The sequence below is a fragment of the Myotis myotis genome, unplaced genomic scaffold (genome assembly GCF_014108235.1).
Source record: "Myotis myotis isolate mMyoMyo1 unplaced genomic scaffold, mMyoMyo1.p scaffold_m19_p_12, whole genome shotgun sequence".
Lineage (NCBI taxonomy): Eukaryota > Metazoa > Chordata > Mammalia > Chiroptera > Vespertilionidae > Myotis > Myotis myotis.
The window spans coordinates 71,206,219-71,229,880 of NW_023416316.1; the positions used below are offsets into that span (position 1 = coordinate 71,206,219).

Genomic DNA, 23,662 nt, shown 5'->3' on the forward strand with positions numbered 1-23,662 from the left:
TTTAAAAGGACATGATTACAGTCCTGTCGTTGCACCTTACAAATGAATGGTTAACAAGTCCTTAGTGTCACCAAATAGCCGGCTGATGCTCAGATTTTCTGATGAGACCTCATGTTTCCATTGACTTATCTGCCCCTGTGCCTTTCTTGATCTAGGTACCCGCTCCCCCCCCCCCACACACACACACCTGGTTCCCCACAATCAGTTTCCCAGTCTGGCCCAGGCTGCATCTCTGAGGATGATGTAGGGAGAACCCCAGTTCTCCAAGGAGAGGTGGCAGCCCTGCATCATCTCCTTCTGTCCCTGCGTGTAGGGATCGGGAATGATGGGTAGCCTGACCCTGGGTGGTCTGAGCACGTCCCCTCCGCTCCCAGGCCTGAGTTTCCCCATCTGTACTGTTCAGGGCTGGATTGAGCAGACTGGGCCAGCTCGGACACAGTCTCCTTCCTGGAGGGCCCACCCACTCAGTACACGAGGCCAGGCCAGAGGTCCTTCCATGGGTATCAGGTGGGCAGGGGCACTGAGCCCATGCTGGCCAGACAGGCCAGGCAGCCACCGAGAGCCTGGCGTGAGAACGCCGTGAAGGGCTAGCCACATCTGTCTCCCCCAGGCTGGATTTATGCCACACTCACGCCCGTGGACTGCCTGGCCTTCGCGGGACATTTCCTCCACAGCCTGAGTGTGGAGATGCAGATGAGGTAGGGCCATACCTGCCTCGGGGCTCCACCAGGCAGGGTCCCCACCATCAGTGTGATGCCACCTCCCCTGAGTGGCTGGGCCTCCATGATCGTGGGAGGAAGGAAAAGATGGGCCCTTGAGGTGCCTCGTGTCTGGACAGCCTCCATGGCCCATGGCGGGTTTGAAATGAATGGAAAGGCCAAGCTGCCTTCTCCATAGGCACTGACCCAGAGGTCTAGAAGCCACGGCCAATGGGCACTGGGCACTGGGCACTCGCCCCAAAGTGATCCCCTGGTTCATCTCACCACCCAGGGCCAGCAGGGAGGCCTGGCCAGGCATGGCCTCGGTGTGGCCTTGTCTGGCCGTGGGTGTGGCACGGGCCCACCAGTGTTTAGTGTCGCCTGCTCAGGGCTCAGAGCATTGAATAGTTCTTTGCTGTGGCTTCCAGAGCATACGAGGTGGAAAGAAGATTGAAACTGGGCAGCCTGACTCAGTTTCCCAACTTTGAAACTGCCTGCTGGTACATGGGAAAGCACCTGCTGGAGGCTTTCAAAGGTACGTCCCGGCACCTTGGCCTATAGCTTCGGGCCATTTGTGTGTGTGTGTGTGTGTGTGTAGGGGGGGGGGGCGGGGGGCGGCTCAGGGACACCAGGAGGGGAACAGGGCTGCCCTCACACAGCCGAGCAGCCAGACCCTGGGGCAGATGGAGCGCTGCCTGCAGGAGGCTGCCCACGCTCCTCAGAGCCGGCTCGGTCCCCCTGGCTGGGCCTGTGGGGCTGGACTGGACTCTGGCCTGTAGGGCCATCAGGCGTTTCAGAAAGAGAGCTGCCACGTGGTCCCAGCCTGGCGTGCCTTCTGCTTGGTGGCCGTGGCCTCATGTGGATACTGACAGGGCTCAGTCGGGACATCCGAGGCCTGGGGGTCTGGCTGGCCTGGGCCACCAGCTGAGGGACTCCTGAGCCTCCCCCCTGTGTGTGCGTGTCCTGGTCCTGTGGGGGTCCCCGGGGAGGGGCGGGCTCCAGCGGGTCCCTGACCTCCGAGGACATGGCGCCCTCAGTCCCAGGCCCTTGCAGGCCAGACCGTGGGTGCCGGGGCTGCGCCGACCCCCAGGCCCGCAGACTTTCCGCAGCCTCGTGGGGCACGGAGGACCTGTGCTGCCGTGCGCTCCTTTCTCAGCGGAGCCTCTGGAAGCTGCTCTGTTGAGCAGAGTTGAGCCCACCTATTGGGACTCTGGTTTGGGCTTTAGTTTCTCAGGAGAGGAAGCTGAAAATGTTTCTTAATCTGAGCCGGCCAGGTTTCATTGAAATTTGTCCATTGAGCCCCAAATTCTGAGCTCTGAGCTATATCGTGGCAGAGGGAGCACCCTGCCCAGGGGGATGTGGTGGGAGGCTGGGTGGGGAGTGTGGGTGGAGTCACAGCTGGCACTGACTGACAGCCCAGGAGGACTCTGGCCAGCCAAGCCATGCTGGGGTCCCCAGCCGCTCTGCCTCAAGTCCTCTGTGAAGGCTCAGAGCATAGCTCTCCAGGGCCAGGAGGACGGAGGGAGCTGCCTCCTGCCAGGGAAACAATCACGGGTGGTGTCAGCTCTCTGGCAGCTGCTCTGTCCCTTTTCCATGGGCTGGCCCCGGCCCCCAAGGGCATCTTCTTGATGGGCCCCAGTGGGAACTGACCCCCTCCCTGGTGTCTCAGCCGTGCAGGGGGCGATGTGAGGGTGGGGATCAGAAAGCACGAGGGATGCTTGGTGCGCACAACTCTGACCCCTGGCTGAGGTGGACCGGGGACCAGGCCGAGGGAGAGCCCGGCCACCTGTGTGAGAGGCCCGAGTGGGACCGGGGGGCAGTTCTGCCCTGAGGGCGTCCTGGATGCATGTCCCCCAGGTTCCAAGAGGAACCGTTGGCAGTTGGGCAGGTGGCAGTGGGCGGAGGCCTCTGGAAGGTCTCCCACCCTCCACCCCACCCTGGGTGTGAAGTTGCCTGTGGGCAGCAGGTAAGGACCGGCCGCACCCCCCTGAGCTCGCATCTCCATCTCTCCCCAGGTTCTCACAAATCCGGGAAGCAGCTGCCCCCTCATTTAGTTCAAGGAGCTAAAATTCTCAATGGTGCTTTCAGATCATGGACAAAAAAGCAGGTAGGCCCTGTGCCGGCGTGGCCCGGGGTGCGGGAGGATGGCAGGCCGGAAGCCATCCCAGGGCTCATCTGCCTTTCCGGGGAACGAGTATCTGAAGAGTAGGAGGTGCCAGCACCCCAAGTCAGACAGCTGGGTGCGGGGTGTGGAAACGGGAGCGCGCTTCCTCCTGGAGCCTGGTCTAAGGTGGGGCGGGGGGGCCTGGAGATTGAGGGGGCCAGGCTGGTGGTAGAGACAGCACTGAGTGAACCCAGGGAGAGAGGCCAGGGAGTGGGAGGACTCTGAGCAGCCTCTGACTGGCTGGCCGAGTGTTACACTGTGGGCAGGAGAGAGGGACTCCCTCTCAGCCCTTCCCGGCCCAGGCTCAGCTCTCTCCAGCTTTGCTCTTCCTCCTGGACTGCCCAAGGCCACCTGCAGGATCACTGTCCTGTGCCCCCCACTGTCCTATGGCCCCCACTGTTTTCTGCCCCCACTGTCCTGTGCCCCATGTCCCCCGCAGTAGCCCTGTCCTGTGTCCCCCACTGTCTTATGACCCCCACTGTCCTGTGCCCCCATATCCCTCACAGTAGCACTGTTCTGTGGCCCCCACTGTCCTGTGGCCCCCACTGTCCTATGCCCCCCTACTGTCCTGTGCCCCCCCCCACTGTTCTGTGCCCCCCACTGTCCGGTGGACCCTACATTGAATATTAACACCTTCACTAGCTCCTATGCAGTAGCTGTTTTCCGACAATGGGGGCCCCAGAGAAGCAGCTTCAGACTTCCCTTGGGATGTTGCCTGGGTTGTGGGGACAGAGCGAGGGCAGGGCCCCATCAGCCTGGGCACTCTCTGTGGCAGCGTCCCTTCCCCCAGAGGGGAGCCAGCACTGTCTGAGCAGGCCCTCAGGAGGGGGTGGGGCCAGGAGGGGAACACCTGTGTGCTTCTTGCTTCTCTCATGGGTGGGCCTGGAGGGTGGGTGGCCAGTGCCCCCCCCACGCTGTCCTGTGGCCACATCTTCTCTGGCCTTAAGGCTTAGAGTGAGCAGTGCATGGCATCCCTCCTGCCTCACCGCAGCAGGTGGCCAGGAGAGCGGCCTTGTGTCAGGAAGAAGACAGCCCACATTCACTCCGTAGCTGGTGGTGGCTTTGGGTACCTTGTCCTCTCGGGACTCAGGTTCTCCATCTATAGAGTGGGGTCATGGCAGAGCTTTCTTGTCAGGGCAGTGTCTGGCTGGAGTGGCCTGATTTCTCCAGCACCCCATGCAGGCAGCCCCTGCCCCATGCCTGTTGGGGTAGTGGAGGGTCCTGGCCCAGTAGGCAGGGCAGGGCAGGGCAGGGCAGGGCAGGGCCTGGTGGGACAGAGAGGGTTAGTCAGGAATCAGGCTGAGCATGCTTGGGCCCCTGTGGGTGGGAGGTGGAGGGGAGGTGGGCGTGGCACAGAGGGTGAGCATCCACGTCCAGACTCAGTGGCTGACCCATTGACCCTGTGCATGGCTGTCCTGCAGGCTTTGGCAGAGCATGAAGATGAACTCCCAGAGCACTTCAAACCCTCGCAGCTCATCAAAGACCTTGCCAAAGAGATCCGGCTCAGTGAGGTAGGGCTGACTCGGGCTCACTGGCCCTGGTCATGGGAGCCTCTCTTCTCTGGCCCTCTTTAGGGCTGCCTGTCAGGAATGGCCATGTGGTCACCTGCAAGATGTGGGATCAGACTCCTTGGCCCCTGCTGCGTCTCCTGGTGGGAGTTTAGGGAGTGAGAGGTGGAAAGGGGGCTCCTCTGCAGCTCCCGGTGGGCGTGAGGGAGGATGATTCCAGCCCTGCCAGGGGTACCCACCAAGGAGGTAGAGGAATCAGGTAGCTGATGGTATAGATGAATGTGGCCATGGCACATGCATAGTACAGATGTGTCACACAGATGGTATAGACAGAGGCAAGCATGTCACATGATGGTGTAGATGGATGTGCTGTGTCATGTGGATGGTATAGATAGATGTGTGTGTATCACACAGATGATGATGTAGATGGATGTGCTGTGTCATGTCGATGGTATAGATAGATGTGTGTGTATCACACAGATGATGGTGTAGATGGATGTGCTGTGTCATGTGGATGGTAGAGATGGATGTGAGTGTATCACACAAATGATGGTGTAGATCCGTGGTCGGCAAACTGCAGCTGGCAAGCCACATGCGGCTCTGTGGCCCCTTGAGTGTGGCTCTTCCACAAAATACCACATGCGGACGCACATGTACAGTGCGATTGAAACTTCGTGGCCCATGTGCAGCAGTTGGTATTTTGTGGAAGAGCCACACTCAAGGGGCCAAAGAGCTTCATGTGGTTCGCGAGTCGCAGTTTGCCAACCACTGGTGTAGATGGATGTAGGCATGTCACACAATGGTGTAGATGGATGTGCTGTGTCATGTGGATGGTATAGATAGATGTGAGTGTATCACACAGATGATGATGTAGATGGATGTGCTGTGTCATGTGGATGGTAGAGTTGGATGTGAGTGTATCACATGGATGATGGTATAGATGGATGTAGGCATGTCACACAATGGTGTAGATGGATGTGCTGTGTCATGTGGATGGTAGAGTTGGATGTGAGTGTATCACACGGATGATGGTATAGATGGATGTAGGCATGTCACACAATGGTGTAGATGGATGTGCTGTGTCATGTGGATGGTATAGATAGATGTGAGTGTCCACACAGTGGTGTAAATGCATGCTCCTCTGCTTGAATGTCTCCCATGGCCTGGGCCATGATCCCCTTCTGACAGGAGATGGTTGGTTACCTCTTTCCTTTCCTCAGAATGCCTCCAAGGCTGCCAGACCAGAAGTGACTTCTGCAATCTCGAATGAGGTCTGTTTTGGGGACCGAGAGAAGGAGGAACCTCCATCCCCCATTGAAGCCAGCCCTCCTCGCTCCTTCCTGGAGAAAGTGTCCAAAAAAAAGACTTCCAAAACCATGAAGATACCCAAGCCATCTAAAGTCCCCAAGCCCCCCAAATCTCCCAAGCCCCCGAAGCCCCCCAAATCACTGAAGCTCAAGGATGGGGGCAAGAAGAAAGGGAAGAAGTGTAGGGGGTCAGCCTCGCCCACCATCCCCAACCTGGACCTGTTGGAGGCCCACACCAAGGAGGCACTGACCAAGATCGAGCCACCTAAGAAGGGCAAGGTGAGTGGCTGCCTCCCCACCTGTGGTCAGTTAGCCCGCAGACACCTCTGGGGCCAGGCCTGTCGGATGGAGCTGCAGCTGCCTGTTCTTGTGCCTGGGACCCAGGGCAGATGGGCTCTGCCCAAGCTTAATGTGGTGGGCAGCTGGGGAGAGACCATCACGACAAAGGCAGCAGTGTCTGTGCTGGGACAGGGTGGCAGCATGGAGGGTCACCCGGGGAGTGAGCTGGCTGAGTCTTCCCGAGACCCAGACATTGGCTGAGATCTGAAGGTGAGTGAGGCACCAAATGGAGGGCAGTGGGGAGCAGGAAGGAGACTGGCAGTGGGGGCCCGAGACCCTGTGACAGCAAGAGAGGCAGGCCTGGCCCTGAGGACCAACCAGTTTAATCAGAAGGTCTTAAGTATGGGCTTCAGGGACCATGAGTTTCTGAGGCCAGGTCTCATTGAGTGATTTGCTGCTGGCGGAAGGCTGTTAACCTTCCAAGAGGTCTGCGACCACCAGGACCAGTGTTGCAGGGCTGCAGTGGGACACCTGGTTTCCCTTCCTTATCGCAAAGAGAGTAGATAAATGAATGAATGAACAGATGGAAGGAAGAAGGGAGGGAGGAGGAAAGAAGAGTAGATGGATGGATAGTTGGTGGATGGAAGAGTGCGTGGATGGATGGATGGATGGATGGATGGATGGATGGGTGGGAGGGTGCATAGTGAATGGATGGGTGGATGGATGGATGGGTGGATAGATAGGTGCATGGTGAATGGAAGGTGAATGGAAGGTGGGCGGATGGGTGAGTGATGGATGGATGGATCGATGGATGGGTGAGTGCATAGGGGGTGGATGGGTGGATGGATAGATGAATAGAAGGGTGGGTGGATTGATAGTGGATGGATGGATGGATGAGCTGCTGCATATGGGCCAGGAGGAGAGAGGGACTCTGTGATTCTTATTTTGTCCTGTAGCCTAAGGTAGCTCCCTGCCCTCCCATGTCCACCACTGAGTCATGGCTGCTGTTTTCTAGGCCACAAAGAGCGTCCTGAGTGTGCCCAACAAGGAGGTAATCAGCACACAGAACGATGTGGAGAGGCTGGAAATCCGAGAGCAAACCAAGAGCAAGTCAGAGGCCAAGTGGAAGTACAAGGTGAGATGTATGCCTGTGGGCGAGCATGTGTATGCACGAGTGTGTTCGCATGGCATGTGCACACACATGTGTTTGTGTGTGCACATATGTGGACATGCATGTGTGTGTGTGCGTGCACCTGTGCGTCAGGGAGCGCTGCGTTTATGAGAGGTGGTGTGCGGGGCGTTTGTGGGCTTGGTGTTGTGAGCAGAGGTACATGGCATGTACAGCCATGTTGTGAGCAGAGGTACATACCTGTTCTTATAGGGCATGTACAGCTTTGTGTCACCTGTCCCCAGGTCAGGTCTGGGTGTGTGTGACCTTGGAGGGGCCACTCCCCATGGGATTGTTATGGGAGCATTCGGGCCTGAGGCTGAGCTTGTTGCCCTTTGAGCTGACTGATGGCATTGCCCTCCCTCACCCCACGCTGGGCTGAGCTCACACTCCCAAGACAGGTCCTCCAGGTCCATGGGTCCCTGGATGACGTGTTCAGAGGGAGGAGGCTGGTTGGTCCCACTGCCTCTGCCCACTGGAATCCTGTGTGGGACTTAACAATGGTCCCGGGTTTGCTTTTCAGAACAGCAAACCCGACTCTCTGCTGAAGATGGAGGAAGAGCAGAAGTTGGAAAAGCCTCCTACATCAGGGAACAAGGACACCAAATTCTTATTTTCCTTCTCCAACAAGAAACTTCTGGGGTACGTGATGCTCCTGGCAGGAGGGCTCACAGTCACACACACACTCCCAGACCCCCTACATCACACACCCTGCACACCCCTTCACACACATCACACACATCATGCACATGTACTCACGCCCTGCACACCCATCTACACACACACACACACACACACACACACACACACATGCCCCCTGCACACACATCACACACATCATGCACATGCACTCACACCTTGCACACCCCTCCATGCACAGCACACCCCTCACACACATCACACACATCATGCACATGCACTCACGCCCTGCACACCCATCTACACACACACACACACACACACACACACACACACACATGCCCCCTCCACACACATCACACACATCATGCACATGCACTCACACCTTGCACATCCCTCCATGCACAGCACACCCCTCCACACACATCACACATATCCTGCAAACCCCTCCATACACACCCTGCACACACACACTTACCTGGAGGTCTCAGGAGCAGCCCCTTCCTGAACTGGCTGACGTCACTGGGAATACCTCTTGTGAGGGCCACGCCGGGCAGGCCCCTCCTCTGCCTCCTAAGCCAGTAGCTTGTGTGGATGGGGAGGGACAGCAGCGTGTGTTGGCAGGGAGGGAGGGAGGGGGAGAGCGTGATTGGGTAGATATTAGCTGAGTGCTGTTTGGGGCAGAGGACGTAGTGGAGGTCAGGACCCTGTCCTTGGATGCCAGAGGCCAGTGTGGGGGGCAGCGTGAGCCCAGTACTCTCAAATCCACCTAAAATTATGCCTGTGACAGGGACTGTGGGTCCTTGTGTGCCAAGGGAGTTGAGAGGGCTTCCAAGAGGAGGTGACCTGAGCTGAGACATTGGGGTGCCAGCCTGGGAGTGGGTGTGTGGTTTCCAGCTGGTGGAACAGGCCCATGTCTGCTGACAGCATGCCAGCCCAGCCCAGTGCCAGGTGTACGGGACGGTCTTCATGCCCCTGAGAAGTCTCACCGACTGTGGGCCCACAGGTTGCTTGCTGAGTCAAGTCCAGGTTGGGTGCCCCGAAGCCAGGAAGCAGATACATCGCAGCAGAACGGGCCCCTTTTCTGTGGTGGGCGTGTTTCCTCACCTGCGAGATGGGAGGGGAGAGCCGCTCCAGGTGGCGGAGCAGTGGGGTGGGGCCGGCATCTGGTGGCCAGGCAGAGCCGGGTAGGCAGGCCCATTATTCCCAAGAACGCGTGGCCACATGCCGAGGACGCTCGGCGAGCAGGTGGGAAGGGTCTGGTCTGTGGCCCTGTTGCCCTGACCTCATGGCTCTGAGCTCGTCCTGGAGAGCTTTTGAACGCATTCACTCTGGGACCCACCATGCTACAGAGAGTTTAGAAGTGCGGGAGAGGAAGGTGGACATGACTCTGTAGCCACATCACACCTGTGTGTGTGTGTGGTGTTACCGGCTCATACCCACACCCAGCAGGCTCGCCGGTGGTCAGCCTCTGTGTTTCTACAGCTGGGGATTAGAGCTGTAGCCCAGCCTCTGTCTCCCTAGGCCCGAGCCAGGGGGAGGCTGCGGCCAGAGCTTGCGGGGCGGGCAGAAGGAAGGCTGTGCTGGTCCAGTGGCCAGGGTGGGGCAGTGCAGGGCACACCCTGAGACAGCTCAAGGAGAGGCCTTGTGTGGGCGGGGAGGGCCAGGCCATACCTTGTGAGCTGTGCGCTGTCCTCGCCGGCCCCTGGCATCTGGGAGGGAGCTGTGGGATCGGTCAGTGTTCGGCATGACTGCTGACCCTCTGCGCCGTGGCAGAGTGGTGGGGCACTGGCTGGGCCATGTGGACCCCCCACTGACCAGTCCACTTCTGTCCCAGCTCCAAGGCCCTCAAGCCACAGCCGAGCCCAGGGGTGTTTGGGGCCTTGCAGAACTTCAAGGAGGACAAGCCCCAGCCCGTTCGGGATGAGTATGAGTACGTGTCGGATGACGGGGAGCTCAAGATTGATGAGTTTCCCATCAGGAGGAAGAAAAATGCCCCGAAGAGAGACCTGTCCTGTAAGTTGGGGGGATGTGGAGGGGCAGACCCAGCCCTGTAGGGCCATCCTGCAGAGGGTGGGTGTCAGGCGTGGCTGGCCAGGGCGATCCTCTCAAAGCCACCATCAACTCCCGTCTGCTTTGGCCTCAGTCTTACTGGACAGGAAGGAGCCGCTGCCCACACCTGTGACGAAGCCAAAGCTGGACTCGGCGCTCTACAAGGTGAGCTCCTTCGGAGACCCCGTGGCCGGGGGCCGTGCGCGTTCTGCTTGGGGTGCAGCTGAGTGTCTTCATGTGCCGCCCTCTTCTTGGAGTTTTTGTGGGGAGGCTGGCTGGGTGCCAGCTGTGGGGACGTGAGCCCAAGGCCTTGCACAGAAGCGGGGAGAGCAGGTGTGGGTGTGGAGGGTCTGCAGGTCTGTGCGAGGGGTGGGCCTCAGGAGCGCCCAGCCAGATGCCATGAAGACGTGCCCCACTGACCCTGAGGATCGGGTGCAGAGCAGGGCTGGACCTGCTGGGGGACTAAGTTAGAGGACTGGTAAGGCCTCATCCAACCACGATGTGGCAGCTGTCTCCAGTGAGCCTGGGGTCTGCATGGGGGTCTCCCCTGCTGCCCGGGGAGCCCGGCGTTTCCCCTCAGAGCCTCCTGCCAGGACTGTTAACTGGAGCCTTGGGTGCGGGGAGTCCTCCTGTCTGCTCCTCACCTGACGGCGCTGGCTCCTTTGTACCTGTGCTCAATACCGGGGCTCCTGCATATGGTCTTGGGCCCAGGGTTCCTCTGGGAAACAGTGCTGGGCAGGATGGCGCCAGGTCCTTTGCGGGCAGGCTCCACAATCCCGATGGAAAACCCCAGTAACCACCTGGGCGTCCGGCCAGCCAGCCCCACATGCTCATCACAGGTTGGGATCTCACATTTTTAATTTTTCCTTATTTTATTTTTTAATTTTTAAAAACTTCTTTTTTTTTGTCAAGGGGAACGGTATTCCTGTCGCTCCCCCCAGCTCTGTTCTGACCGGCTCCCCATCCCCACAGCCGAGCGACGACTCCTCGGATGAGGGCTCCCTGCGCATTGACACGGACACCAAGCCCACCCGCAACGCCAAAGTGAAGAAGGACGGCGGGGGCTCGGCCGCGGGCATCCTGGACCTGCTGCAGGCCAGTGAGGAGGTGGGCGCGCTGGACTACAATCCCAACAGGTAGGCCTGGGCCAGCAGTGGCAAGGGGCGTGGGTGCCTCTGCATGGGCCGTGCGGGGTCTGAGGTAGGGCTCTGTTGGCTGTGGCAGTTTGCACGCAGGGGTCTCACGTCGCAGGAGCCCACGCCCCAGGGACTGGGTAGGCAGAGGAGGACCCCTGCCTGGCAGAGGGGGTGCCGGGCAGTCAGGGAGGTGCAGGTTTGCTGGCCATGCAGGTCCTGCATGTCTGCGGGGTCTTGATGGAGGACACAGAGCTCCAAGGACAGAGGGTCCTCCCCACCATAGTTCCAGGTGCCAGGCAGGGAGGCGGCTGAGAAGTGATGGCGGGTGGGGACTGTGGCAGGAGGAGTTGAGGGGCAGTGGAGGGGCTGCTGTACCTGGGGGACCCTTTGGGGAAGCAGTGCCCGGGCAGGCACCTGCCAGGTGTCAGGGCTGCTCCCGGCTGGGACGTACAGCCATCTCTGTCTTATCACTTTCTGAATGCCATAAACATAACGTCAGAAAATTTCCATGGTGCGCACCCGACGTCCGAGTCAAGGGCATGTGATGAGCCTCTCTGAGACCCAAGGCTGCCTTCCCTGCAGAGGCCTCACCCTGAGGCCCGGGAGACAGTGGCTCAGAGCACAGAAGTGAGCACCTGCCCCCTGAGGGGCTGAATTGGCACCAACGGGGGCAGACTGTCCTTGAGTCTAGATGTGCGGCCTGTTAGCTGGGTCGAGCCCTCTCACGGGGGTGGGGATGCTGTCCTGTCCTGGAGCCCTGAGATTCCGAGCTGAGGGGCAGGTCGTCCAGGGTGTGTATCCATCATCTCAGACCAGGTGGCCCTTCCCGCCCAGGCCTGACGAGTTCGATTCTCTGATTCAAGAAAAATGGATTAATCTGGGCTTTGCATTCAATGAAGGGCTGGGGCTTGTTTCTCTCTCACTCCCAGTTAAGTTTTGTTTTTAGGCATTTCGGGCAGTTCTCCTCCCCCCGACCCCCCAACATGGAATTTCTACAAGTACTGCAGAGCTGAGGCCTATGCCCCCTGTAGCCTCCCACTCGAGGACCTTAGCCACTGTGGGGAGGTCTCCCCTTCTTGTACTCAAGACAGCAGCAGATTCCTGCAGCATAGATGGGAAAAGGCCATTCTGGCTCAAGGCAACTCTGCTAGGAGGCAGCAGAGGGAGGACCAGAACCTCCGTCTGCCTGGAAACAGAACCGCACATGGGGCACCAGGAAGGTTGATCTTGTGGGGTGGTGTCATCCAGGCCAGAGTGACTTGGCCTGAGGAAGCTGGGGCCCGTGTGGCCTGCGTGATGCCCTCTCTGTCCCCCAGATCTGCCCTCCACACATCCCCCTCTCCTCTGAGTCCATGTTCCCAGAATTGAGGTCCCACGGCTGTGAGTCTGCTGTGGAGGCCACACGCCAAGCCCACCTTAGATAGAGGGGCTCTCGGAGGTGATTGGGGCTTAATTGAAAAGGGCTCCTGCTAATCAAATGGACGTATTTTCATTCATAAGTTACTATTTTTTGTGCAGTGTCACGCCCTCTTACGGGGGTGGGTACAGGTTCCCTGTCAGCTTTAAGGGGTTTCTGTGAAACCTAAGCCCCTCACTGCAGGGATGCCCTGGACCTTTGCCAGGAGAAGGCTGGCTGTGAGCCGCTTTCCTGGAGGCCCCATGCCCCTTTTGGGTGCCTTTTTCTGAGTAGAACTGTGGCGAGCCAACACCTCAGTACCTGGGTGGCACTCTGACCTGGAGAGAAGCCCTAGACACCCTGGGCTCCTGCAAGGTCCAGGGAGATACCTCGGGTTGAGGAAGACGGGCTGGTGCCCAGGACTCGCTTGGAGCTGGGAACACAGGTGCCTTGGCTTGGGCTCCCGACCAGCCTGGCAGGCCCAGCTCCAGGAGGACCGTGGGTCTGCGGATGTGCTGCCCACACTGCACACGTGCCTGCAGGGCTGCCCCCGCCCCCCCTCCCCCCCCTGCGCCAGCCTGCCACAAGCAGGCCCTCTCCAGTCTCCCATTTGGAGCGTAGGTCAGTGTTTGATGGTCCATTTGCTCTGTTTTAAGTATTCGCTGTTTGGAAAAAATCAGCTGAAGAAAATGGAGGAAACTATGTTAATTTCTGGTGGATGGTTTGCTTAGTGTTTACCTCTGGGGGAAGGAGAGGGTTTGGGCAGGATAATTGGAGGATTAAGGTGGTACTTTCCATGTGCACTGCTCAGCCTTCGCTCCTTGATCTGCGCCTGCTGTGGACAGATGCCGCCCCGGCGGTGGCCCTCGTGGTTGCAGCTGAGCTGGGCCTCGGGGTTCAGCTGGTATGAGCGGGAGGCTGGCTCCTAGGGAACCCTCCAGGTGGAGGGCTCTGGCCCCCACCTTCCCATCCTCTTCGGAAGCCTGGCATCTGTCTGGTCCGAGGCTGGGTAAAGGACCTAGACCTTAGGGCCGGCCGTATCCTGCCCTCCCTCCACAGGGCCTGGTGCAGAGGGTGGAGGGCCAGCTGTGGGCTTGCTAGCTCCCATGCTTCCGAGAGCATCCGTGAAGATGGTGTGGCAGTGACGCTGCCCAATGTGCCATGCCCCCAGCAATGTCTGGGCAGCCCTTTGCTCGTGCTTCGTGGGCAGAGCAGGCCATGGTGCTGGGGGGCCAGTCCTGGGCACTGGGGCAGACAGAGGCCCAGCTGGGGGTTCTTGAAGAACCAGGGTGGTCTGACTCTACCTGATTTTCCTATTGTTTGTGGCTTAGGAACATAATTCTGTTCAGTTCCAGTGAAACCCCAGAACACTCTGGGCCAGTGCATCTTGGGTGGGAGGGGGAGGTGGTGTTGGAGGGGGCTGCCCATCACCTCCCCCCTCCGCGTGGCCTGGAGCCCAGCGGTGCTTCTCTCAGGATGGCTGCTGTCCACACTTGCCGAGGGGCCCCTGACTCAGGGACTGTCCTGCGTGCCTGTGCCCTCTGTGTCAGCTCCATCTCTCCGCCCCCTCCCGCTTCAGCCTTGGGAGGCTCTTGTTTCTGAGCAGGTACTCTTGACCTCTTCTCGCTCTAATGGTCTTAATAAATACCAGAGGCCCGATGCACGAAATTCGTGCTAGAGCAGGCCTTCCTTCCCCTGGCTGCCAGCACCGGCTTCCCCCGCAGCCCCAGCTTCGTCTGGAAGGTCGTCCAGTCTAATTAGCATATTACACTTTTATTATTATAGATGCTTCAAACACTTTTTGGAAGTGGAGGTGGGAGCAAGGAGGAGACAGTGTGAGAGAGGAGGATGCAGAGCCCTCCCGCGTGGACCAGTGCTTTTTGGTGCTGCCTCGGGGTCACGGCAACCCTGTGGGCAGGTGCTCCCCTGGGAGGCCGGTCAGAGGGGCAGACAGGATGGGGCTCCTGCTGCCTTCTCCTGGGACTCTGGGGTCTGTGACAGGAGGAGGATAAGCGGGGCTGCAGTTCCCCAACCCCACACCCGGCTCCCGGACCTGCCCCCCAGGACTCCAGGGAGCAGAGGGAGGGCCACCCTCCCCCACTGGCCCTGATGCAGGGAGAGGTGTGGGTGGGACCCACAGGCTGGCTTTCCATTCTCTTCCGGGTGACGGCCAGAAATGGCCCTAAAGGTTGATACCCCACTGGACTAGGCCCTCTGGGAGCTGCCTGGCGGGGCACTATGCCTTGTGGGGATGTGGGGGGTGAGCAGGGCAGGGCCCTCTGTCCTAGTTGCAGGGGTACCTGGAGCCCAGGCCAGTCTAGAATCTCTGGCATTTATTGGTATTGACATGTATAATCTACCAGGACTTTCTGGTATCCTTAGGGGTACTGGCTGTGAGAAGTGTAGGCTGGGGCATGGGTGGGCTCTGAGACAGGGGAAGGGCATGGAGCAGGGAAGTGCCCCCCACACTCTCGGAGGCTGGGCAGGTCCCTCTGAGAGGGTCTGCAGTCGAGGAGGGGAGGGAGGCCGCTGGAGGAAGCCTGGACTCAACCTGGGGTGTTGGACTGTTCAGAGCTCTCTGGACCTGGCTCTGTGGGAAGGGGCCACCCATCCACCCTCCCAGAACCAGGGCAACACATAACCAGGTGTTGGGTAGTGGTGCCGGCAGCACTGGGTGTTTCAGAAGCCAGAGCAGGTCCTTCTGGAGGGAGGGAGCCAGAGCACCCAGGGGAGGCGGCAAGGGCTCAAGCATGGGGCAGGTGACAAGGACGTGGTCAGAAAAGCATATGCTGGTGCTGGGGGACAGCGCTGCCCGAGCTGGAGGGCAGCAGGGCGAGGTCGGGGGGGAACGTGGCATTGAGAAGCTGCCTCATTTCAGCCTGTACATCCTGGGGGCTGAGAGGGACTAAGGTCTGACGGAGCTGAGGTGGGGCTGTCTGCCAGGTGACGTACAGGTGGAGGTCAGAGCAGGTGGAGGTGCAGATGTGGGTTTAAGTAGAGGTGCAGCTGCACGTGTGGGTGTGAGTATAGATGCAGATACAGGTGGGGTGTAGGTGCAGGTGTAGGTGGGGGTGTGGCTATAGGTGGGGGTGGTGTAGAGGTGTGGGTGTAGGTGTGGGTCCAGGTGTAGATACAGTTGCAGGTGTGGGTGTAGGTTAGATGTGTGTACAGGATCAGGTGTAGATTTGAGTGTAGATGTAGTTGCAGGTGATGGCACAGTCACAGAGAGAACATGAGTATCACCTGGGCAGATCATATCATGGGAGCGAGAGTGTGGTACCCCCGTGAAGGGTGCCCTCGAAGGCACTGTGGGAGGAGCACGTGGGCTGTGACTGAGGGCAGGATCCATGGTGGGAAAGCAGCATGGGGGGGATGTCAGACCAGCCAGCTGCAGTGGAGGGGGGCTGACAGTTTGGGGCCTCAGTCTGCCAATGACCTCCCTTCTGTCCCTCTTTCTCCCCTCCCTCTGCTTTCCTTCCCTGTGTTCCCTCTCTACACCCCTCTGTCTATCGGGAGGAGGGCAGAGGGGCCATTTCCACGGGAAGTCTTCAACCACCATCACCCTCCCCACATCTCCACTGATCACTGGAGGGAGGATGTGCGGGCTGTGGTGTGGCTGGGTCTGATGCCTGTCTCTCTATGCCTCCAGCCAGCCCCCGGCCTCCCCCAGCACACAGGAAGCCATTCAGGGAATGCTATCCATGGCCAACCTGCAGGCCTCGGACTCCTGCCTACAGACCGCGTGGGGCGCGGGCCAGGCCAAGGGCAGCTCGCTGGCGGCCCACGGCGCCCGGAAGAACGGGGCGGGCGGCAAGAGCGCAGGCAAGCGGCTGCTGAAGAGGGCGGCCAAGCACAGCGTGGACCTGGACGACTATGAGGAGCAGGACCACCTGGACGCCTGCTTCAAGGACTCGGACTATGGTGAGCGCCGCGCGCAGAGCCTGACCGTGGAGCTGGCCTTTCTTAGGAGAGAGAATTCAGAGACCATACGTCCCCTGTTAGGGTGCGCAGCGCAATACGCACAGGTTGTTAGCCTCAAACACCTCTTGGAGCAAAGGCGCTCTGCGGGCCAGGTAAACGGTACTACCCCTAAGGCAGTGTATTTGTCCAGGTTTAAGACAAACATCCGGTAAGAAAATAAATGACCGTGTCCGTCCTGAGACCTTGGCGGCCCAGAGGTATAATAGCGCTGCTTCCGCTGCGCAGCTGGGGCTGTGCTCTGGCCTGGGCCGGCGTGCGACAAGTGCCCTCCCCTCTCACCAGGTGAGGATGCCCCCGCGGCAGCCTCGGCTCCCACTCCGCTCCAATAAAGTATGGGGAAGGGGCTCGGAAAATAAAGAGGAACGTTAAAGGACACTTCCTGCCGGCTCCTGGCTCCGTTGGAGCAGGACCTACGTGTCACCATTGCTGTGGGGACAGCACGCGCGCACGCGAGCACACACACACACACACACACACACACACACAAGGTGTGCAGCTCAGTGGTGTTTACTGTATTTAGAGGGTGTGCCACCATCACGACAGCCAATCGGAGCCCGTCACCCCCCCTAGAGGAAGCCGCTCCCCCGCCTGTCGCTGCCCCTGGTAACCTTGTCTCCTGGTCAGCCTGGGTGTCTTGTTCACTGAATCCAATAGTGCATCGCCCTGGTGTCTGGCTTCTCTCGTCGGCCTTCTCCTCCGGGCTCACACGTGGCAGCATGTGGCAGCCCCTCACGTGATGGCTGAGCACCGTCACACAGTGTGGTGGCTGAACACACAGTGTGCCCGCCGCATCGTGCGCCCCTTCCTCCCCCTGCACACCAGAGGGCTGGTTGTGACCAGTGCTGCGTGGACACTGGTGTGCAGGGTTTGTGTGGCCCGTGCTCGTGTGCCCAGCTACATACGTGGGAGGGGCATCGCTGGGTGGAAGGTTTTAGCTCATTTCACCTTCTGAGGTCCTGGCCGGCCGGCCTCCATGCAGCTACCGTTCCACACTAGTGGATGCACTGAGGCTGCGTCTACCGTCTGCGTGTAGGTGAGGCACAGGCTGAGTGGCTCTGTGGCCTGCGTCTGAGGTGGCAGTGAGTTAGGGGCTGGGCCATGGGTGCAGTCTTCTTCCGGGGGCACAGCCCCTCCAGTCTCTGGGGTCCAGGCTCTAGAAGGGGATTTGGAATCAAGGAGCTGCCTAGAGACGCATCCGTCCCCACGGGCACAGCATGCTAACACAGGCCCCCGCTCCCCAGGGTGAGGAGTGCACTGCCTCCATGCTGTAAGGCCTGCCTGCAGCGCTGCCCTGATGGGCCAGGGGCCCAGTGCCCATGCCCCTGTCCCCACAGCCCTCCAGGGGGGCCTGCCCTGCCCCATCTGCTGGGCACGTCCGTGCCTCGCGGGGCCTGCCCTGGGCTGACGGAAGTGGAGTGAACGCCATTTTCTGGGCACAGGGTGGGTGCTGGGGTTTCAGGTGCCACAAGTCCTGGTGGTTGAAGGTCACAACTTACAGTGCGGGAGGTGGGGGTGGCACCTGCAAGTCACCTGGAGCGACCGCGTGAGGCTGTCTCCTCCAGAGACTCCCTGAGGCGGGTCTGGGGGTGCTCAGAGCCATCAGCTCTGTGGACATAGGATGTTTGTTTTCTGGTAACAGCAGAGAGCGAGACGTTCTCAGAAGAACGGGTGAACAGGGGTGCTGCAGTCAGGCTGGGGTGGGCGAAGCTGTTGAGGTGCCCCTGGGGGCCGGATGGGCCTCTCGGCTGCCCAGGGGCTGCCCCTCTCTGAGCCTAAAGGGGCCCTGGGCTGGGTAGTTTCTGGGGCACCCCGTGCCCAAGGCTCTGCACCCTGAGGATGGCTCCCAGGACGTCAGGCCCCTGGCCTGCAGTCCCACGCCCGGGTGGCCGGGCTCAGCCCTCCCTCCCCTTGCCTCTGCAGTCTATCCCTCCCTGGAGTCTGACGAGGACAGCCCCGTCTTCAAGTCCCGGTCCAAGAAGAGGAAAGCCTCAGACGATGCTCCCTACAGCCCAACAGGTAGTGCTGGGACGGGAGGGGCTCCGTCCACACCTGCAGGAGAGCCACGGCACGTGGGCTCTGTGCAGGCGAGAGGGGTGTCCCTGCCTGCTGCTCTCCTGGGCCTGGTGCCCGGAGCTCCTGGGTGGGCTGGGGTGGTGCCCCGGGTGGGCCAGCCCCTGCCTAGTTTCTTCTCAGTGAGCAGCCCTGGGAGAGCCGCCTTTGCTTCTGGCCCCCAGATGGCAGCCAGTGGGGGGGCGCTGTGGGGGGCTTGTCCACTTTACACATGGCCCCCTCCTGCCCGCTCCTGCCTTGCTGGGTGGGATCCCCTACCCGACTGGGCCTCTCACTGACCCTCCCCAACTTGTGAGGTGTCCCTGGGCTCAGGAGCAGGCTGGGCTGGGTGGGCCCAGGGTGCCCACGGTGCGAGCCGCCCATTGAGGCACGCTGCCCTTCTTTCCCAAAGCGAGGGTCGGCCCCTCGGTGCCGAGGCAGGACAGGCCTGTTCGAGAGGGGACCAGAGTGGCCTCCATCGAGACCGGGCTGGCGGCCGCTGCAGCCAAGCTGTCCCAGCAGGTGAGGAGGGCCCCACCCGGTGCAGAAGCCACCCGTGCTGAGGGCTGGCACAGCTGAGGGGATTTGAGTGTTGCTTTATTCAGGCCCCCAAGTCCCCACAGTGGGGGGCGATGGCGGGAACCAGTGCCTGGGCCCCTCACACTGTCTTGGTGAGGACCGTTGTCCCAGGTGCGGGGGACACAGCTCCTCGGGGCCTCCCCCGTCGCTGGAGACCCGGCGTCTTCCTCTTGTCCTCACGGAGCTGAGGGGGCTGCGCCATCTCCATCTGTCTCCTTTGCCACCTCAGCTCCTCCTGGTCCCAGCTCCCCCAGAAGAGAGGGTCTCGGACTCTCGGGTGTCACCCAGACCAGCCCCAGCCCCATCTGGGCACCTGAGGAGCTTAAAAGACCACAGTGAACACTCTAGAGCCAAGATCCCCGAGGCGGCTCAGAGCAGGGTGACGGAGGAGGGCGCTGAGCTTAGTGCCATCCCACATGGTCCCCTGTGCAGGGCACCCCCGCAGGAGGGAGCGTGGTGCCCTCCTCAGGCCCCGCCCTGCCCTGCCCTGAGGGGCGCAGGCACTCAGCTCCCTGGAGAGGCCTCATGCACAGGGACCTGCCTCCCCTGGGTCCAGGTTGGTGAGGGCTGCTCCCTGCCTGCCTGCCCAGCACCTGAGGCCCGGCCCGCCCTGCCGGCCAACTTGCCCAACTGCTTTGTTCAAAGGAGGAGCAGAAAAGCAGGAAGAAAAAGAACTCCAAGAGGAAGCTGACGCCCAATACCACCTCCACCTCCACCTCTGCCTCCACCACCTCGGCCAGCACCACCTCGGCCTCCACCACCTCGGCCTCCACCACCCCGGCCTCCGCCACCCCTGCCTCCACCAGCACGGCCTCCACCAGCACCGCCAGCAGCCAGGCCTCGCAGGAGGGCAGCTCGCCCGAGATCCCACCTGAGGCGCACAGCAGCAGCCTGGCCGACCACGAGTACACGGTGGCCGGCACCTTCAGCGGGGCCCAGGCAAGCCGTGCCTCTCAGCCCATGGCCCCCGGGGTCTTCCTCACACAGAGGCGGCCCTCCGCGTCGTCCCCCAACAATACCGCTGCCAAAGGTACCGTACCTGCCGGCCCTACGCAGCCTAGACTTGCAGACTGTCTCCGTAGATGACCACAGGCTTCCTCTGTCCCCCGCAGTCCTGTGTGTGTGGCCACACGGTCAGTGTGTGAAAGAAATGGCCTCTTTCAAGGTTGAGGGCCAGAGTCACACACGGAGGGGTCTGGTTACCTGAGTTTGGCCCAGGTCCCCAGACCCCAAGTGCTTTGGCTTTGGGCTTAGCTTGGAGTCAGGGCGTGGTGAACGGTTTGCCAAGGGTTCTCTGGGAGGGGTCCAGGGTGACTGACCCAGGACCCGGTGTGAGTTGGGGGTGGCATGACTGCCTGGCATCTCCCCTGCCCGGCCCCTGGCCCCCTGGCCTGGTTAGTGGTTGGCTCACTCCTCCTGCCTCGAAGGACTCGCGCTCCCAGCAGAGTCCTTCCCGCTGGCCATGAGGCCCAGCCGGTGGCGGACACAGCTCATGTAGCTCCAGGTGACCCTGTAGCCAGGAGGTAGGCAGGGGTCTCACTCCACCCCAGTGCCATTGCCTGGCCCGTCCCCACCCCGGCCTCAGCCCCACTCCTGCATCCCTGCCCCCCGTCGATGCGGCCTCTGAGCTGGGGGCTCGGGGGAAGAATTGTGCTTTTGGAGGGTGCAGGACCCCAGGCTCGGGGCCACAGGCCCACTCACAGCCCGATGGGCGCGTGAAGGGGGGTTTGCAGACTCCCATCCCACACGCTGCTCCTCTGCCCTCTCACACAGCTATCTGCCTTTTTGTGTCCCCTCTTCTACCCCCAGGAAAACGTACAAAAAAGGGCATGGCCACCGCCAAGCAGAGGCTTGGGAAAATTTTGAAAATTCATCGGAATGGAAAACTGCTCCTTTAAAGTTTGGAGAGCCAGGATCCTTCTGCTCCGCTCAGGACCCCGGAGCCCCGCTACATCGTCAGCCCCAGGAGGGTGGCCGCGCCGCCGCGCCCCGGAGGCCTGGCTTCCTCCCAGCTCCACGCCCCACACCTGAGCCAGCGCCTGCGGCTTCGGCAGGCGGAGCTCGCCAGTCCGGACAGCCGCCCCTTCTCACGCTGCTCAGAGTGACCAGTTCCCGAAACTCGGCCCCGCCCGTGTGAGGACCTTCCGGTTTCAGGGCGGCCTCTAGGCGCCCCTCAGCCCCGCCCGTGTGAGGACCTTCCGGTTTCAGGGCGGCCTCTAGGCGCCCCGAGCGCGGGGGTGGTGGCAGGGCCTCTGCGGCTCTGCGGGAGCATGAGTCCTTCGAGGAAGGAGGAGTGAGCCAACATTCACCAGGCCCAGAGCCTGAGCCAGCCACAGGCTGGTAGCCTCCAGAGGCTTAAAAAAAGGCAAAGAACACTAGAGAGGAAGAGGAGGAGAAAGCAGGGTGTTAATGTGCCCCCATCTCTTCCCAAGTGATTCTCCGACATGTCCAGCGAGCGTCCATTCTGGCCAGGAGAGGGGGGCCTCCAGGCTCCCTCCGGCACGTGGCAGACCAGATGGTGGGGGTCGCCCCTGAATGCCCAGGGCATTTCCAGGAATGACGGGCCGGCAGCAGGGTCAGTGTGTTCATAGGTAGGGAGCCACCGTGGGATCCCCAGCCCTGATGCAGGCCCAGGGGGCCCAGGCAAAGCCACATGGTGGGTCCTGTCCAGTCCCACTGTCCACACTCCCAAAAGCACTTGCCAGCCAAGGCACCCTGCCCCGGGCCTGGCAGGGCGGATGGCGGCCGGCCGAGCGGCCCAAGGTTGCCGGGGGCCTGGCACTTCTGTCTTGTCACCTGTCACTTGGTGTCGAGTGCATGGGTGGCTCCTGGACCGCGAGCCCACCCATGGACATGGAGGGGCTGGATTTGTTTCTCAGGCAATCCTGTATTTTAATTTTAGATGTATTTCCTGAAGCATATTTTTCATAGAATGTAGCATGTAAATAGCTTTTTAAATAACTTCTTTTTTATAAGAGTAAAAGTATCTTTAGGAATTTCTTTGTAGAGTCCTTCATTAACATTTATACGAGTTTTTTGCTGAGTCTGACGAACAGTTGGGTTTCCGATGCTTTTTCTTTTCCTTCCTTTTTTTTTTTTTTATTGCTATGGTTATTTTTTTATTTTATTTTAGGGACTAAGGTATTGCCTGAAAAACAAGTGATGTCTGTGCAGCCTTATATCTGTCTTTACAGAAGCGAACAGTACACAAAAGATCTGTTTCAGATATGTTTGAAGATGAGTCTTCAACTCGAATACCAGCTTTCTTTCCTTCTTGTTGATGAAGGGGTGGGGGACAGTTATTTTACTAGCACCTTGTGAAGTGTTCTGTGTTTTGTGATGCTGTAATTTATTAATGTTTGTAGCTTTTTATATTTGTATATTTCTTATGAGCTTTGTTTATATGCCCATCCCTGGGTGTTCTGTCCGCACGGAGAGGCAGCTTCGTGCCGGCCTTGGCCCCTGGCTCGCCTGTCGGAGACCTGGCCGCCGAGCCTGGGGATGGGCAAGGCCACGCTCATGGACCCGACGACTCCAGCCCAGCGTTTTGAAGGTTTCCTTGCCTGTTACTGTTGAACATTTATATAATCTAACCCGGCCATCAAACTGTTCTCTCTCACTCTCTTTTTTTTTAATTTTATTATTATTTTGGCAACATGTACATTTCTAACAAAGTTTATCGTGGCTATTAAAGTGTTTTATTTCCCAATTCATATTACTCTTGTATTGAGTCCATGAGGTCTAAGGCAACTTAAATCAAAGTTTTAAAAGAGTAAAGATATTTCAGGTTTTGTACAGAACCATGTCTGTGTCATTTCTGCCTCATTCACCGCCGTCCATCCTGCAGTGAGGGTGGCAGGGGTCCTCAACTGGGCGGGAGGCACTGTGGTTGGGGAGGGAGAAGGGGAGGTCTTGTGCACCCTGAGGGTTGGGTGTGAGGGTGGGCAGTCAGACCAGGCCCCCTGCCCACATCAGAGCCACCAGTGTTCCCCTCAGAAACTCCCGATGGTCTATGGGCACATACACTGCCTGCACCCCAAGCAGCCTGCAGGAATGGGCAGAAGACACCTGTGGGGCAGGCAGCCTTCGAGACCCTAACCTTCCTAGCCCCAGCCCCAAGCACCCTCTAAAACCTTATGGTTCACAGATGGGCAATTTGGCTGAGTCCAGTGAGCACAGGGCCAACCACAAGACAGTCAGGAAGAAACACAGGGTTTTGTCTCCATCGGACATTATTCACAGCAAATGGGCAAAAGCAGAACTCACCTCCCACCCCCCACCCCTACCAGACAAGTGTGGGCACAGTGAAGGTCAAGGATTGGAGGGAAAAGAAAGACCAGCTGCTGGAGGGGCCGCTGTGGAGGAGCGTGGGGCTGCCTGGCTGCCGGGCATCTCGGGCATCACTGGGCCCTGGGACGGGACCCTCTCCCCAGGCACCCACAGCTTGAGTCCATTCCGCTGGGCCCCCAGGAGTCATGGCCCCTCCACATCCCAGGCTCGGCACTGCACCTGCTGGACAGTGTTCTACCCAGATCCATCCAGACTTGGCCTTGTGGCTCCCCACACCCTCACCTCATAGAACCAGGAGACCATGCCTGGCCCTCGGCTGCCCTCTGCAGCCCCTCCAGGCCCAGTTCTGCCTCCTCCCCACCTTCCCAGGCTTGCTGGCCCCGAGCCCGGGCCCTGGAGGCTAAGCTGTGCTCCAT

The 23,662-nt window shown here is 59.9% G+C and overlaps 1 protein-coding gene across 6 annotated transcripts in view; it reads left to right on the forward strand.

The window, feature by feature from the left end:
- PHF2 (PHD finger protein 2) overlaps positions 1 to 22,756 on the forward strand; it is an 85,395-nt gene extending 62,639 nt beyond the window's left edge. For 3 of the 6 annotated variants that reach the window (XM_036331374.1, XM_036331377.1, XM_036331375.1), the window contains 15 exons: positions 611 to 698; positions 1,127 to 1,233; positions 2,714 to 2,805; positions 4,284 to 4,373; positions 5,591 to 5,956; positions 6,972 to 7,091; positions 7,648 to 7,766; positions 9,601 to 9,779; positions 9,910 to 9,980; positions 10,728 to 10,951; positions 15,997 to 16,268; positions 18,249 to 18,344; positions 18,790 to 18,899; positions 19,602 to 19,986; positions 20,766 to 22,756. In XM_036331374.1, the coding sequence (XP_036187267.1) occupies positions 611 to 698; positions 1,127 to 1,233; positions 2,714 to 2,805; positions 4,284 to 4,373; positions 5,591 to 5,956; positions 6,972 to 7,091; positions 7,648 to 7,766; positions 9,601 to 9,779; positions 9,910 to 9,980; positions 10,728 to 10,951; positions 15,997 to 16,268; positions 18,249 to 18,344; positions 18,790 to 18,899; positions 19,602 to 19,986; positions 20,766 to 20,854 (2,408 nt within the window). In that variant the 3' untranslated portion in view covers positions 20,855 to 22,756. Of the gene's footprint in view, positions 1 to 610; positions 699 to 1,126; positions 1,234 to 2,713; positions 2,806 to 4,283; positions 4,374 to 5,590; positions 5,957 to 6,971; positions 7,092 to 7,647; positions 7,767 to 9,600; positions 9,780 to 9,909; positions 9,981 to 10,727; positions 10,952 to 15,996; positions 16,269 to 18,248; positions 18,345 to 18,789; positions 18,900 to 19,601; positions 19,987 to 20,765 lie in introns of those variants that run through there. The other 3 variants (XM_036331376.1, XM_036331379.1, XM_036331378.1) reach the window with 3 other exon arrangements.
- The last annotated feature ends 906 nt before the right edge of the window (positions 22,757 to 23,662 follow it).